This window comes from Emiliania huxleyi (genome assembly GCF_000372725.1).
Source record: "Emiliania huxleyi CCMP1516 chromosome Unknown EMIHUscaffold_140, whole genome shotgun sequence".
In the NCBI taxonomy this organism is placed as follows: domain Eukaryota; phylum Haptophyta; order Isochrysidales; family Noelaerhabdaceae; genus Emiliania; species Emiliania huxleyi.
This window is the reverse complement of record NW_005201191.1, coordinates 258589-273030: the sequence shown is the minus strand read 5'-3', so window position 1 is coordinate 273030 and position 14442 is coordinate 258589. Positions and strand designations below refer to the sequence as shown.

At 65.5% G+C, this 14442-nt stretch overlaps 3 protein-coding genes across 3 annotated transcripts in view; 2 read left to right on the top strand and 1 right to left on the bottom strand.

The window, feature by feature from the left end:
* Positions 1–1456: 1456 nt before the first annotated feature.
* Positions 1457–2834, top strand: EMIHUDRAFT_227604 (putative Glycogenin glucosyltransferase; the record flags this gene model as incomplete). The annotated part of the gene is made up of 4 exons (XM_005787656.1): positions 1457–1492; positions 1582–1744; positions 1834–1985; positions 2103–2834. The coding sequence occupies 4 exons, from the start codon at positions 1457–1459 to the stop codon at positions 2832–2834; spliced, it is 1083 nt and encodes a 360-aa protein (XP_005787713.1).
* A 5756-nt stretch (positions 2835–8590) lies between these two features.
* EMIHUDRAFT_467421 (hypothetical protein) lies at positions 8591–13241 on the top strand. Its single transcript, XM_005787655.1, has 7 exons — positions 8591–9038; positions 9436–9523; positions 9554–9835; positions 9909–10322; positions 10536–11312; positions 11353–12711; positions 12858–13241. Exons 1-7 carry the CDS (start codon positions 8599–8601, stop codon positions 13005–13007), a joined length of 3510 nt encoding a protein of 1169 aa, XP_005787712.1. The 5' UTR covers positions 8591–8598; the 3' UTR covers positions 13008–13241.
* Positions 13242–13441: 200 nt separating this feature from the next.
* EMIHUDRAFT_440984 (hypothetical protein) overlaps positions 13442–14442 on the bottom strand; it is a 2472-nt gene continuing 1471 nt past the window's right edge. Inside the window, exons 4-5 of the mRNA XM_005787654.1 lie at positions 14143–14278; positions 13442–13830 (exon numbers count right to left, since the gene is read on the bottom strand). Coding sequence (XP_005787711.1) covers positions 13614–13830; positions 14143–14278 — 353 coding nt within the window. The 3' untranslated portion in view covers positions 13442–13613. The remainder of the gene's footprint in view (positions 13831–14142; positions 14279–14442) is intronic.

The window sequence follows — 14442 nt, the reverse complement described above, 5'->3', positions numbered from 1 at the left end:
CGGATCCCACCACCGGGGCACAGTCAACTCGATTTTTCCCCCCCCCGGAAGTAGATACCAGGTCTCGACCGGGGCCCTCAGGTCCCGGCTTCCGGGCGGGCCCGAAGGCCGGCGGCCTTCCCACGGCCGGCCCCGCACCACCCTCGGTGGGGGGCGGGTACGGTGGCGGCACTGGCGGCCGTAACGCCTGGTGTGGAGCCTCAGGGGCGGCCCCTTGACCCTGCGGTCGTCCCAACGGCGGGGGCGGAGGCGGAGGTGGGGGGGGCGGGTACGGTGGCGGTACTGGCGGCCGCGACGCCTGGTGTGGAGCCTCGGGGGCGGCCCCACGACCCTGCGGCCTCTCCAGCCGCGGCTCCACGCACCGATCGTTCACCGCGCTCCGGGGGGGGGATCTAGCCCTTGCTTCCCCCCAAGGAGGTAGGGGGGCAGGGCCCGGGCTCGCCGCTGGCCTCGCCTCTCCTCCCCCTCGCGCTCCGCTAGGTCGCAGGCTGTCTATCAGTCGCGTCGCTTCCTCGTTCACCCGATCTCCCTCGATCCGCTCCCGCACTGCCCGAATATCGAAGGCCGAGTTGTGTTCGGACAACGGGGGCCCGCCGATGCCACTCGCCTCTTCACACAGCAGGCGTATGCCATCATCGCCTGCCCCCCCGACGTTGTTAGTCCAGGTGCAATGTCGTTGACGAGGTACTGTTATATGATAGTAATAGAGCAGTTTGGTCGGAGGGCGCCCGGGTCGCCCCGGAGCGGCCCCGCGCGGGGAGGTGGGTCCCCCCCACCGGAACACCTGTACATGTAAAGGGCCAGTACACCGACGCAGAGGGGAAGTGCCGCGTGGAGGCGCTGCTCTTCGAGGAGTTCGGCGCAATGAGCGCGGGGGTGGAGGAGCTGCTGATGCGGGTGGCTAAGGTGGCGGGCCGGAAGCTCACGTGGTGGCAGTACGACCAGACGTCGTGGTCGGCGCGCGAGTGGATGCCGTTTGCGCTGCAGCGACTGTCGGTGCAGCTCTGGACGGCGCTCGCGGACGAGGCACAGCGCGCCATTGTGGTGCGGCGTCGCGCGACCGCGAGGGACCTCGGGGGAATGCTAGTGGGATGGGGGGCTCTAAGGGGAAGGGAGCGGGGGGCGCCCAGTAGGGCGCCGGCGCCCCAGCGTAGAGGGCCGTGTGTAGCCCTCTTTTTCGTGTAACAAAAAAAACACCTCTCCGACGCGCTCGACTACTCGTATAGTCTGCCCAAGAAGGTCTGTCGAGCCAACCAGCCAATGGAAAAACATGAAGTTCGGCAATGCTGCTGGTGACGCAGTGCCCTTTCAGTCAACCCCCCGACCGCTTGTCGCGCCAATGCCCTGGCACGAGCATATTTGGGTTTGGAATGCACGGTGTTCCGGCTTGCTGTTCACCCAGCTGCGGGCAGTGCGGTGGCCGAGGGTGCGAGCTGCGAGCCGGAGGCGCGGAGCAATGCTGCGGCTGGTCAGGCGTGTCTTGCAACACCACGTTGCTGCCACCGTGTATACTCAGCGCGGCGTGGAAATCGACGCGCCAGGGCACGCGCAGAAAGGCTCTTCATCTCCAGTCTCGCGCAGCAGACGGCCAGCGCAAGCTTGTGCGCGCAACAGTATCAGGCAGGCCACGTGCGCCTCTCAGGCACCAGCCTCTCAACAATCGTGCGGAGTTACAGCAGCGCGCACTGGCAGCAGCTCGGACACAATGGTGGCTCCCACCGGGTGGCCCTCTGCACGGCTCCAGGTACGCGCAGTTCATTGACCGCTTCTGCATGTCTGGCTGGAAGAGGGATACGGTGGCGCCCTGCTGGCGGCGTCAGAGCTGTCCACCAGACTTTTTGGCAGCAATTCAGCAACGGCCAGCACCCATGAACGACACAGTCCCCTCTTGCTCACTCGAGCTGTCACGCCACGGTTGCTACAGCAAGATCAAGGGTCTTGTGGGCCGGACAAACGCAGCTGTGAACTATCTGTGCGGATACATGGTGCCACGCGATGGTTGTGCGTGTCTGCCCTGCTACACCGAGTGTCGCCGGTCTCAACTGTGCCCGAAGGACGCCCTGTCCGCCGTCGCACCGGCACTTCCAGCTGTGCCCCGCAAGGGCAAGTTTGCCTTCGTGCTTGTGCTGCGATTGATGGCAAATCACACGACAAACCCGCATGGAGCCCCGGCCACTGGAAGGCATACACGGATTGGCAAGATCCGTGGAGCACTTCGTGCAGTTGTCAGTCTGCAGCTCGTGAAATCACGCTTTCCGACTGTGCTGTTAGCAGATGGTCTCACAGATGCTGAGGCCACGTTGTTCATCACCAAGAATGTGACAGTGCTACCTCTCGGGCCGTTGCCAAAGGGGCTCACGCTGCCAAATGGAGGGTTGAAGAAAAAGGCGCTCACGTTCAGCAAACTGAGTGTTTGGGGTCTCACGCAATTCGACAAGGTGGTAGTGCTCGACGGGGACACCGTTGTCCGACGCAACGTTGATCATTTGTTGGCTATCCCGACCCCCGCTGCCGCAATGGACCCCAAGTGGGCCTCTGCGGGCGAATTTTTGCATGGTATGAAGCACATACAACGACCGTCGTTGCTGCCGTTCAACTCTGGGGTGATGGTCGTGAGGCCTGACGCGTTGGTGCATGCTCAGATGATCGAGCTCGCGGGCGAGCTATGGTCGTACGATTTGGGCGACCAAGGATTTCTTGCGGCGTTCTTTGCCAACAAATCAATCCCTGTTCATGAGCTCCCGCGGCGATATAACCTTGGCGATTGGTGCAAACAGGCTGATGAGATTGAGCAAGCCTTCATCTTCCACCTCTTTGCTGGGCCTGCAGCATAGGCAGATAGCTCGCGTCTGCTTTCTCTCGTGGTGTGCGCGCGCCTTCTACATCTCTTTGCTGTCACCCCACACACCCGTCCTGCTTGCGCAGTGTCACGAGCTGTGTCAAGCTACTGAGCTACTCGGTAGATAGGAGAGAAGTAGACCAGGGCAGGCTCCAGCGTCCAGGCTAGGTTCCAGGCTGTGTAGCCTGTACAAAACCTGCTTATAGCTCGTCGGTCGTTACCTGAAAGGGCTGCCGCCCAAGCTGTGGAACATATATTTTTTTGAAGGATCAAACATTTCGCACGTTCTGGCTCCACCCCCACCTCCCCACAGCTCGGGTCATGGCCACATGGGTCCCCGCCCCAGTACTGTGGTTGACCCCTAAGCATTGACACCTAAAAATTTTTATGTTATGTTAGGGAGCAGAATACGACATCAAGGCGGCTTTTTCAGGTCCTGGCGACCTCAGAATGTGAAACAACACACCCTGTTTTGGGTTAGGTGAGATACCAGTACTGGTAAGGTCTTGAGCTAACTGCGGTACCTAACCGACTACTGGTCTCACTCCTCTCAGGTCTCACTCCTCTCAATCTCTAAGAAAGACTAGAGATTACCATGACTGAGGGAGGTGCCCACCACATGCTTTTTTTTGGGGGGGGGGGGGTCCGCAGAGGCTTCAACCACATGCTAAGGTGGGGGGTGGGGGGGGACCCCCACAGAGGCTTCACCACATGCTGGGGGGGGGGGGGGGGGGGGGAACCTTCCCCAAAGGGTTTCCCCAAAATATTTTAGGGGGGGGGGGGGCCCCACCCCCCCCAAAGGTTTCCCCAATTTTGGGGGGGGGGGGGGGGGGCTCGCACCGAGAGAGGCAGGGGTGTGTGTGTGGTGCTGGGGGTATAGACGCGCCTGCACGAGCGCGCCCGCGGCCGGCGACGCGAGCCAGATCGTCTCTCCGATGGCAACCTCGGACGCCTGCTTGAGCGCCTTTGCCGGGCCGGCGGGCAGTTTGTGCGTCGGGGTGAGCGTGACCGTCGCCGTCGCGGTGGCGAGCGAGAGGAAGGCCGCCTTGGCGGACGGGTCGGCCAGCGAGAAGGAGGAGACGACGTCGAAGCCGAGGGTGCCTAGTAGAAGTAAGCGACTGTGAAACAGATGAAAACGCTCTCACGCCATCGAAAGCGAGGGTGCCGTCGGCCGCCGCAGCGAGGATCGAGTCGCCGGCGGAGAGGGAGGAGAGGGGGGCGGTAGCGCCGTCGGCGCGCTGGACCGTCGCAGAGCTCGGGAAGCACGGCGGGTCCGAGGCGGACGGCGGCGGCGGCGACGGTGAGGCGGAGGGAGGCGGCGGCGAGGGTGAGGCCGACGGCGGTGGTGGCGACGGCGAGGCGGACGGCGGTGGTGGCGACGGCGAGGTGGAGGGCGGCGGCGGCGACGGCGAGGCGGACGGCGGCGGCGACGGCGGTTGGGGTGGCGGCGGCGACGGGGGCGAGAGCGGCGGCGGCGAGGGAAACAAACATTGCCATTGCCATTCCAACACGTTGAAGCACGTGGTCCGCGGGCACACGCCGACGCACGTGGTCCCCACCTCGCAACACAGCTCACTCAGGCCGGTGCAATTCACGCCCTCGGCGATGTAGTCAGTGCAGCTGTTGGGATCTGTCGAGTACGTGATGTCGTGGACCGCGCTAGCGGCTGGCGCCCCGACGAGCAAGCGCTTGCCCTGCGGAGGAGAGGCATAGGGAGGACAGGCACACACAGTCAGCGTAAGCGTGGAGGGGGGGGGAAGGTGGCGTGCGGTGGTCTGCAACACCGCGCACCGACATGGCTGCGACCGCCGCGCCGTACTCTGACGCAGCTCCGTTGGGACCGGGCCACACTGTCCAATCCTTGACATCGACCGCACCGCCGCCGTTGCCGAGGAGCAAAATGTATACCGCGCCGTCGGACTCTGAATTTCCGGATCCGACACTGCCCCCGCTTCCCTCGGCACCAACAGCCAGCTCGGGCATGCCTGCGCGGGGGGGCGAGGGAGCCGTCTCGGTAGAGGAGGGCAGGAGGAGGGCAGAGGAGGGCACGAGAGGCAGAGGCGGGCAGAGGAGGGCAGAGGAGGGCAGAGGCGGGCAGAGGCGGGCAGAGGAGGGCAAAATGCAGCGATGGGCGGGAGGGCGTGCCATCTCCGTCCATGTCGTCGAGCATCGCGAGCGAGTACCCAAACTTGTCTTTGGGCTGCAGGGCGGCGCTGACTCCTGCGCCGACAGAGAACAGTGCGGCGGTTGGCGGCGGCGGTAGGTGGGCGGTTGGGTGGGTGTGGTGTGGCTGTACAGTGGGGGCGTGGAGGGGCGCTGCGGAGTGAGAGCGGCTCTCACCGAGGTCGAGGCTGCCGCTGACGGTGCCGTCGGCCTCGAGGAAAAGGATCCAGGCGTCGCCGGAACGATCGGAGTTCATGCTCCCTCCGACAGCCAGCTCTGCAGTGCCGTCCCCGTTCAAGTCGGTCAAGGCGGCGAGGGAGGTGGCGAACACGCCGCCAGTAGGGATGGTCTCGATGCCCTTGCCCGACTCGATGCGCCGGTGCGAGGTGACGTTGACGGATGCTGGCCAGCCGCCTGCAAGGAGGGGGAGGCGGTGAGCAACTAACAAACAGAGGAGAAAGCGTGGAGGCAGTTGGCACGGCAGCTGCACGCCGGTGTCCATAAAAAGGAGGAAGACGGTGCCCTGAATGCCGGTCATCCCCGTGCTAGGGATGTCATCGTAGAAGTCTGTGCCCGCGCCCACCGCGAGCGCAAGCCCGGTGCCGCCTTGGCTGTGAAAGCCCGGCAGAGCTGCGATGGCCTGCCCAAAGTGCTGGTACGTGTCCAGGCCGGCTGACGACGGGTTGAAGCTCCCCTGCATGGGCTCAATGACAACCCACGACAGCAGGCATGCGGCCGGATCCGCCTGGCAGTCGGCCTCGGAGGCAAGCCGGAGCAGGTAGACGGCGCCTGCGAGAGCGGCCGGGTGCGCGGCAGGTGTGAGCGGCAGGTGTGAGCGGCTGGGCGTGATGGCGACCGTGCCTGCTTTCGCAGGGCTCGCATCCAGCCCGCAAACCAACAGTTCGCAACCTGGAGCACCGACGGCGAGCGTCACACCGCCCAGATCCGGCACCGTTGCGACGGCCGAGCCAAACAAGGTGTAGTTAGCGAGTGGAAGCTGGTTATCGCCGATGGTGACCTCGACGCATGCCGCACACTCGAGGTTGAGAAGCGTGACTGCTCCGCGCCGAATTCCATTTCCTGGAAGCTGGTTATCGCCCACGGCGACCCAGCCAGTGGTGCTGTTGAGAGCGGCGATCGCTGCGCCGAAACGAAGCGAGTCGCCCGGATCGACAACTTGATCGTCAGTGACGACAGTTGGGTAGGTGGAGACCGCTCCGACGATAGGAATCGCCAACGCGATCCACGTGATCATCGGCGGCAGAACAGATGCCTGGCCTGAGGCCGATCACTTTGCACTGGTCCTCCGCCTCGCGGCCGCAAGCAGGAGATGCCTGGCTTTCTTCCCGCGTTTGCTCGACTTCGAGACGTTCGGCGGCTTCGGGGACGGCGTCCGCAGAATTCTTCGGCAGGCGGCGGACCAGCTGAGTAACAAACTTTCGCACGCTCAGCACCTCGATGAGGTCACATGGACCACCAAGAACTGGCACGGGCTGCAGATGCAGCGCTTGTCTGTCGTTCTCCACACCGCCGTGGCGTGGCAGACGGTGAACGAGCTAGCGTGCGGGGACAGCGGCATTGTGCACGGAGCTAAGTGCATTGCCGTTCTTAACGGAGTCGCTTAGGCGGCTCCGGTGGTGTGCCGGTGATAGTACTAGCACGCGCCAGTTCGCACCTGTGTCGAGCCTGTCTGCTGTGAGAGCGAGTTGTTTTGTTTAAATTCTTCCCGAGCTGTGAGAGAGAGTTGTTTTGTCTAAATTCTTCCCGAGCTGTTTGATTTTGAGGCTTTCGGAGGCTTTGGAAAGGAGGTTCGCAGCACCCTGAGGGAGGCGGCGAACCAGCTGAGCAACAAACTTTCGCACGCTCAGCACCTGGACGAGGTCACATGGACCACCAAGAACTGGCACGGGCTGCAGATGCAGCGCTTGTCTGTCGTCCTCCACACCGCCGTGGCGTGGCAGACGGTGAACGAGCTAGCGTGCGGGGAGAGCGGCATTGTGCATGGTGCGGAGTGCATTGCCGTTCTTAACGGAGTCGCTTAGGCGGCTCCGGTGGTGAGCCTGTGTGTGTGCCAGTCCGCGCCAGTCTGCGCCCTTGTCGTGCCAGTGTGCTGTGAGAGAGGCTTGTATCTTAAGAATTCTTCCCGAGCTGTTCTTACACGCGCGCACCGCCGAGCCTGCGGCGGGCGCGCTGCGGCCGCACGTCTAACTTCGTCAAAGTGCCACGACGTGCGGCCTAGATTTAGCCCACGCGCCTCGCCGGCCGGCGAGATTGCTAGAGGCGGAGCGGTCTGCTCTAGTCTCACATGTTACTTCCTGTCGTCTGTTGTTTGTTGTGCCCTTGTTTGTTCTCTTGGCACCTTGGAGTGCTGGGGGGGGCGACAGGGAGGATGTGGCCTTGAGTTATGTGTACGCCAACTCGTCAGGGTGTGTGGCAGCCAGCTGGCTGTGTGTCTTGTGAGCTTGTTTGTGTCTGTGTGTCGCTCGTGCGTGTCGTCATCATCTGTCTAGCGTCCACCCATACCGCGTTGGTGTCCAGTCCGAGCCTGGCTGTTCTTCACCTTTCTACCTACCTACCTACGGGGGAGGGCGCTTGGGTCTAAATTTAGTGCAGTGTGAAGTGTTTATCTTACTGCATCTTTAGTGCACTTTGAGGGATGTGGTGCGCTAGCCGTCGCCCACCCTTGGGCGTCCGCCTCTTCCTATCTCTCTTCGCATTCTCTCTCCGATTCTCGCTGCAACCTTCGTGCCACCTCGCGGTCGCCCCCTTCTCGTTGTGCTCTCCCTTGTCACTCCTTCCTCTGTCTGTCGGTCGCGTCGCTCTCCTCTGCGCTCTGCCTCGTCCAGCGCCGCCGCCGCCTGCCGTTCCCTTGTTCTCGCGGCTTCTTTCGCCTTTCGTCGCAGCTCCGCCCTCCTTGCTGCATATCCTGGCCCCTCGAGTCTATCGAGCTCTCCTCGAGCAAGGTAAGGACGAGTCTTCTGACGCCCACTGCGATCATTTGTCGCCCAGTCATATCATCGCTCGTTCGTTCTGGTCCGGGAAGGGGTTCACGGCCGGCAGCTACTGCCCACACACACGGGAGTTCGCGGCGGGTCCATGTCCGCCCTTCCCGCCCTGACCGTGTTGAAAGTGGCACTGCTCAGGTCAGCTTCTGAGTGGTCCGACTCGCTTCATCCTGATCTCATATTCAGTACCAGCGGCGATAGGCCGAGGCGAGCAGCGGGGGGTCCGAACGTCCCTTAGGTTTAGGTATATTGTTGGCAAATCAAGACACAGAGCTCGTAGGAGAGAGAGAGATTTTTATTAACCAACAAGAAATCACGACTCTCGTAGGTAGGTAGGTAGAAAGGTGAAGAACAGCCAGGACTGGACACCAACGCGGTATGGGTGGACGCTAGACAGATGATGACGACACGCACGAGCGACACACAGACACAAACAGGCTCACAACGGTTACTCGACCGTGTTCGACGTCGTCGAACAATGTACGACGTCGCGAACACAAGTAGGTAGGTAGGTACAAGTGGAGAATGGCGGCAGCAAATCAGCTTTCTTTTCTCAGTGTTCGCCGCGGCTAGAGGCGGGAGACGCACCTCATGGCCAAATCATCGGACAGCGAGTGGTCTGGCTCGGACAGCGACGGCGGCAGCGACGACTCGGGCTCAGAGTGGTCCGGCTCGGAGAGCGACGAGGCGCCAAAGAAGAAGCGCGGCGGAGCCAAGAGGCCTGCGCCACCCAAGCGCTCGGCACGTCCGAAGGAGGACAAGGCGCTGCAGCGGGCCATCGCGGCGAGCCTCGAGCCTTGCAAGAGTGGCGAAGGCGGCGGGAGCAGCTCCACCGCCGGGCCGTCCGACCAGGCGCCTTCGCGGCCAGAGGGGTGGCGCGAGGCGCCCAAGAACCACACGGGCAACTACTCGGTCGAGTACGCGAAGACGGGGCGCGCAAAGTGCGGCGTGTGCGGCGAGCTCATCCCGCACCGCTCGCTCCGCATCGGCCTCGAGGTCGAGGAGAGCGGCTGGGGCGTCATCACTCGCTGGTGAGCCGCCTCCGCCTCCGCCTCCATCTCCCCGCCTCCCGCCTCCCCGCCTCCCCGCCTCCCCACCTCCCCGCCTCCCCGCCTCCCCGCCTCCCGCCGACGCCTCCCCGCCTCCCGCCGACGCCTCCCCGCCTCCCGCCGCCTCCCCGCCTCCCGCCGCCTCCCCGCCTCCCGCCGCCTCCCTCCCGCCGCCTCCCCGCCTCTTGCCACCTCCCCGCACTCCCCGCCTCCCCGCCTCCCCGCCTCCTGCCACCTCCACGGCTCCCCGGCTCCCCGCCTCCTGCCACCTCCCCGCCTCCCCGCCCGCCGCTCGAGAGTCTCCGGCCGCCTCCCTCCCGCCGCCTCCCCGCCTCACCGCGCCCCCCCCCTCCCAGCCCACCCGCCCACGCCTCATCAGGCAGCACCTCGACTGCACGCGCCTCCCGTCCGCCTTCTGCGAGGCGCCGCTCGGCCAAGGGGCGAGCTGCTGCTCTCCGGCGCGCCTCGTCGGAGCCATCTCGCGAGCCTCCCTCTAGGCGGCGCTCGCCGACGAGAGCGAGCTGACCGGCCTCGACGAGCTCCTCACCGAGGCGGACACGGCGCGCGTGCGCGAGATGCTGGCGGCGACGAGCCCAGTCGCCGCCCTCTGCGAGGTCGAGGTCGACAAAGAGGTTGAGGCGTCCGCGTCGCTCTGGACGACGCAGCGCGAGCCGCCCGCGACGCTCACCGCGCAGATGCTGCCGTACCAAAAGGAGGGGCTCGGCTGGCTGTGCGCGCAGGAGGAGGGCCCGATCGGCGGAGGCACCCTCGCCGGCGAGGTGGGGCCGGCTTCTGGCCGACACGGCCTCTCTTCACAACCAGCTGCTGTGAGCAGGCATCCTCGCAGACGAGATGGGCATGGGCAAGACGCTGCAGGCCATCTCGCTCCTCCTCGAGCGGCGGTCCACTGATTGGGTGGCCGGCACGGCGGCCGCCGCGGACGCGCCGGCGCGCAAGGGCAAGGGCAAGGCGCCGATGAGCGCCACCGCCATCGCCGCGCCGGCGCCGACGCCGGAAGACGTGGCGGAGGCGGCCGTGCGCCAGAAGCTGGTGCGGGGCGGCACCCTCGTCGTCGTGCCGGTCATCGCGCTCAAGCAGTGGGAGGCCGAGATCAAGCGCTGGACCGCCGCCGGCACGCTGACGGTCTGCTCGTACCACGGCCCGAAGCGCGAGTCGCTGCCAGACGTCCTCGCCCGCTACGACGTGGTGCTCACGACGTACAACACGGTCGAGTACGACTTCCGCATCGCGCAGGCCGAGCTGCAGGTGCACAGAGATCAGAGATAGGCTCTTCGCTCTGCGCCAGGCCCCCCTCCCGAGGCTGGGGATGGGCACCGCAGACACAGACGTCGGCGGGAGAGCGTCCCGCCCCCACTCGCCCTGCGAGAGCAGGATAGCGCGCCCCGATGGCACCTGGCGCAAGCACCTCACTTGCTCTCGCACTGCCCTCGCACCCCCTCCCTTTGCCTACTCCTGCAGGTCAAGTGCGCCTACTGCAGCCGCAAGTTCAAGAACGACCAGAAGCTCGCCTTCCACCACAAGTGGTTCTGCGGGCCCACCGCGAAGCGCTCGAGCGCGCAGAGCAAGACGCGGAAGCGGAAGAAGCGCAGCTCGCTTGCGAGCATGATGCTCGGCGAGGGCGAGCAGGAGGAGAGCGACGAGGAGGAGAGCGACGAGGAGGAGGACGACGACGACGAGGAAGAGGACGACGACGACGACAACGGCAAGCGGCAGCGCGGCGCGGGCGGTGCCGCCAAGGCGGCCAAGGGGGCCAAGGGCTCCAAGGCGGTGGCCAAGGCCGGCGCCAAGGGCGCCAAGGCGGCAGCAACGGGCAACAGGGCCAAGGCCAAGGCGGTGGCCAAGGACGCGCCCACGAAGGGCGGCGCCAAGGGCGAAGACGTCGAGATGGTTGTCATGCCTGGCAATGGCGGCAAGGGCGGCAAGGGCGGCGCGGGCAAGGGCGACGCCAAGAAGAAGAAGATGCCGGCGAAGAAGGGCAGCGGCGGCGGCGGCGGCGGCGGCGGCGGGGACGACGACGACGAGGATGAGGAGGGCGAGGAGGGCGAGGGCGGCGGCGGCGGCGGCGACGACGACGAGCTCGAGGCCAAGAACGTGCGAGCGCAGCGGGCCAAGGAGCGGCGCGAGAAGCTCGAGCGGGTGGCGCAAAAGTCGACGCTGCACCGCTTGCACTGGTTCCGGATCATTCTCGACGAGGCGCTGCCGAGCACCTTTCCACGCCGCGGGTCTTTCTCGGCGGTTGAGCGTGTGTCTCTGGCCATAGGCGCACGCCATCAAGGACCGGCGCTGCTCGACCGCACAGAGCATGATGGCGCTACACGCACAGCACCGCTGGTGCCTCTCGGGCACGCCGCTGCAGAACCGCGTCGGCGAGCTCTACTCGCTGGTCGCGTTCCTCCGGCTCGAGCCGCACGCCTACTACTTTTGCAAGGCGCCCGGCTGCAACTGCAAGTGCCGCGAGTACCGGTTCGACGCCAACTACTCCAAGTGCGAGTACTGCGGCCACGGGCCGGTGCAGCACTACTCGCGCTTCAACCGCGACGTCGTCAACCCGATCCGCAAGTATGGCTACATCGGCGCCGGCCGCAACGCGTTTGTGACGCTCAAGCGCGAGGTGTTCGACAAGAGCCTGCTGCGGCGCACCAAGGAGGGGCGCGCGCAGGAGATGGTTCTCCCGCCCAAGCTCATCACGCTCGAGGCCAACTTCCTCGACGACACGGAGATGGACTTTTACCAGGCCATCTACACGCAGTCGCAGGCCGAGTTTGGCGCCTACGTCCAGGCCGGCACCCTGCTCAACAACTACGCGCACATCTTCGACCTGCTGACGCGGCTCCGCCAGTCGGTCGACCACCCGTACCTCGTGATGCACTCCAAGCGCGCCATCGAGGAGGGGGGCGGCGGGGCGGCGGCCACGCCGTCGGCACCCATCTGCAACCTCTGCTACGAGGACGCCACCGACCCGGTCGCGTCGAGCCCGTGCGGCCACGCCTTCTGCCGCGAGTGCATCCGGCAGTACGTCGACAGCTGCCCGGCGGGCGCGCCGCTCACGTGCGCCTCCTGCTCGCTGCCTCTGTCCGTCGACCTCAACGACGCCCCGCCCGCCGCCGGCTCCCCCGAGGCGGACGGCGCCAGCCGCGCGCGCCGCGGCATCACGCCAGAGGAGCCGCTCACGCAGGGCGGCGGCGGCGGCGGCGGCGGCGGCGGCGGCGGCGTGCGGCTCAAGGGCATCCTCGGCCGGCTGGACATGGCCCAGTTCCGCTCGAGCACGAAGATGGAGGCGCTGATGGAGGAGCTGCACGCGATGAGCGAGGCTGACCCGGCGGCCAAGGCGATCGTCTTTTCGCAGTTCGTCTCGTTCCTCGACCTGCTCGAGTACCGGATCCAGCGCGCGGGCATCAAGGTGGTCAAGCTCAACGGCGGGATGAGCGTCGCGGCGCGCGAGGGGGTGCTCAACTCCTTCAAGGACGACTTCGGCACAAAGGTGATCCTCATCTCCCTCAAGGCGGGCGGCGTCGCCCTCAACCTGACCGTCGCGTCCCACATCTACCTGATGGACCCGTGGTGGAACCCTGCCGCCGAGTACCAAGCCATCGACCGCGCCCACCGCCTCGGCCAACACAAGCCCATCCGCGCGGTGCGCCATCGCCACTGCCAACCCCCTGCGGCCCACCGCAGCTGCCCCCCACCCACCCCACCCACCCTCCACCCACCCACCACCGCCCACCACCCACCCCCAAAACCCCCCGCGCCACCAGCGCCACCCTCGCCCGCGCTTTGCAGGTTCGGTTTGTCGTGCGCAACACCGTGGAGGAGCGCATCATTCGCCTGCAGGACAAGAAGCGGCTCGTCTTCGAGGGCACCGTCGGCGGAGACATCGGCTCGCTCTCGCAGCTCTCGGAGGACGACTTGCGCTTCCTGTTCCAAAACTGACGCCGGCCGGCGCGAGACGTGGCGACGTCGGCCGCGGTGACGGATTCGGGGGTGGGGGTAGCGCATGCTGGGCGCGAGCCTTGTGCATCGCTGCATGCTGTGCAAGCTGGGCTTGCGCAAAAGTACACTCTGGCGAATTAGAGAGATTTGGAGTACGTGGGGGGAGCGAGAGCGCGCTGCGTGAGTCAGAGTCTACTCTGAGTAATTGTAACTGACGAGTTTGAGGTGAGTTTGAGCTCCGCCGACGGGTTGGTCCCACGAATTCCCCGCCGTTTGGCGAACTGCTTGAATGGATGTGAGGACTGAGGTTACCGACTCGCGACTGCACTCCCCAACGAGCAACGTGGGCTTGATTCAACGTCCAAAAGTGTGTGCTTATTCTCTCTCGGGTTTCGTCCGGCGACGCAGACTTTAAATTTCGGCCACACGCGCGCTTTGCGCGTTCAGAGCTACTGCCAAAGAAAACAACTCGAGCAACTATGCGCCGATCATTCAGCGCTCACATGCGCTCTGAGCCTCTGTCCCGCACCGCCGGAGGCGGAGCGGCTGAGAGAGGATCTGAGCGGTGTGTGGCGTCTTAAGCGCGCGCCTCGCTCGAGGCCACAACTACGTACGACGAGTCAGAGATACGACTCCGGGCCCGGCTGTGCGTCCATCAAAACCACCGCCGCGACGACGGCGTACGCGCCGACGGCCCTCGGCCGGCATAGGCGTCCTGTGCCGACGAGGAGTAGTCGCCGAGGTTGCGCGGGTTGACGAAGCGGCGGGCCTCGTCGGGGTCCATCCCCACGCGGCCGCCGCCCCCCGTCCCCGGCCGCGGCGCCTAGTTTCACAGAACTTGTTGTTGAGAAGAAAATGCCTGCCATGGCGCTGCGCGCTAGTCTATGAGAGGTTGAGGTGCGAGCCCTGAAGGCCTTGGGGATGGGGGAGGGGGGGGGGGGGGGGAGGGGATGCCACGCTCCGTCAACGCCGTGTGAACCGTGCCGGGCCCCGGCCCGACTTCGCGCCCGGAAGGTTCCGAGCAAGTTCTGGGGAGTAGCGAGGTGTGTGGCTTACCTCGGGCCGTGAAGAGCTGGGGAAGTGCGAGCTGGCGGTCCCTCCCGGGCTCTCTCTCGGCTATGACAGTGGCGCGGACCGGTGCCGGTCGTCCTTGCGCAATGCTGGAGCTGGGTCCGACGGGCGGGCGGGCCAGGGTGCGGCGGCAGATCGGACACTTCCTCGTGTATGCGTTCGGCGCGGTGAGGACATGCTGGATGCAAGAGTGGTGGAAGCTGCGGACAGGCGGCGGGCACCCCCTGGGCGGGGGGGGGGGGGGGGGGTAAAAACCCCCAGGAGAAGGGGGAAGGGGAAAGGGGGGGGGGGGGGTTTAAAACCCCCAAGAAAAAGAAAAGGGAAGGAGGGAGGGGGGGGGGGGGGGCCCCCCCTTTTCCCCTTT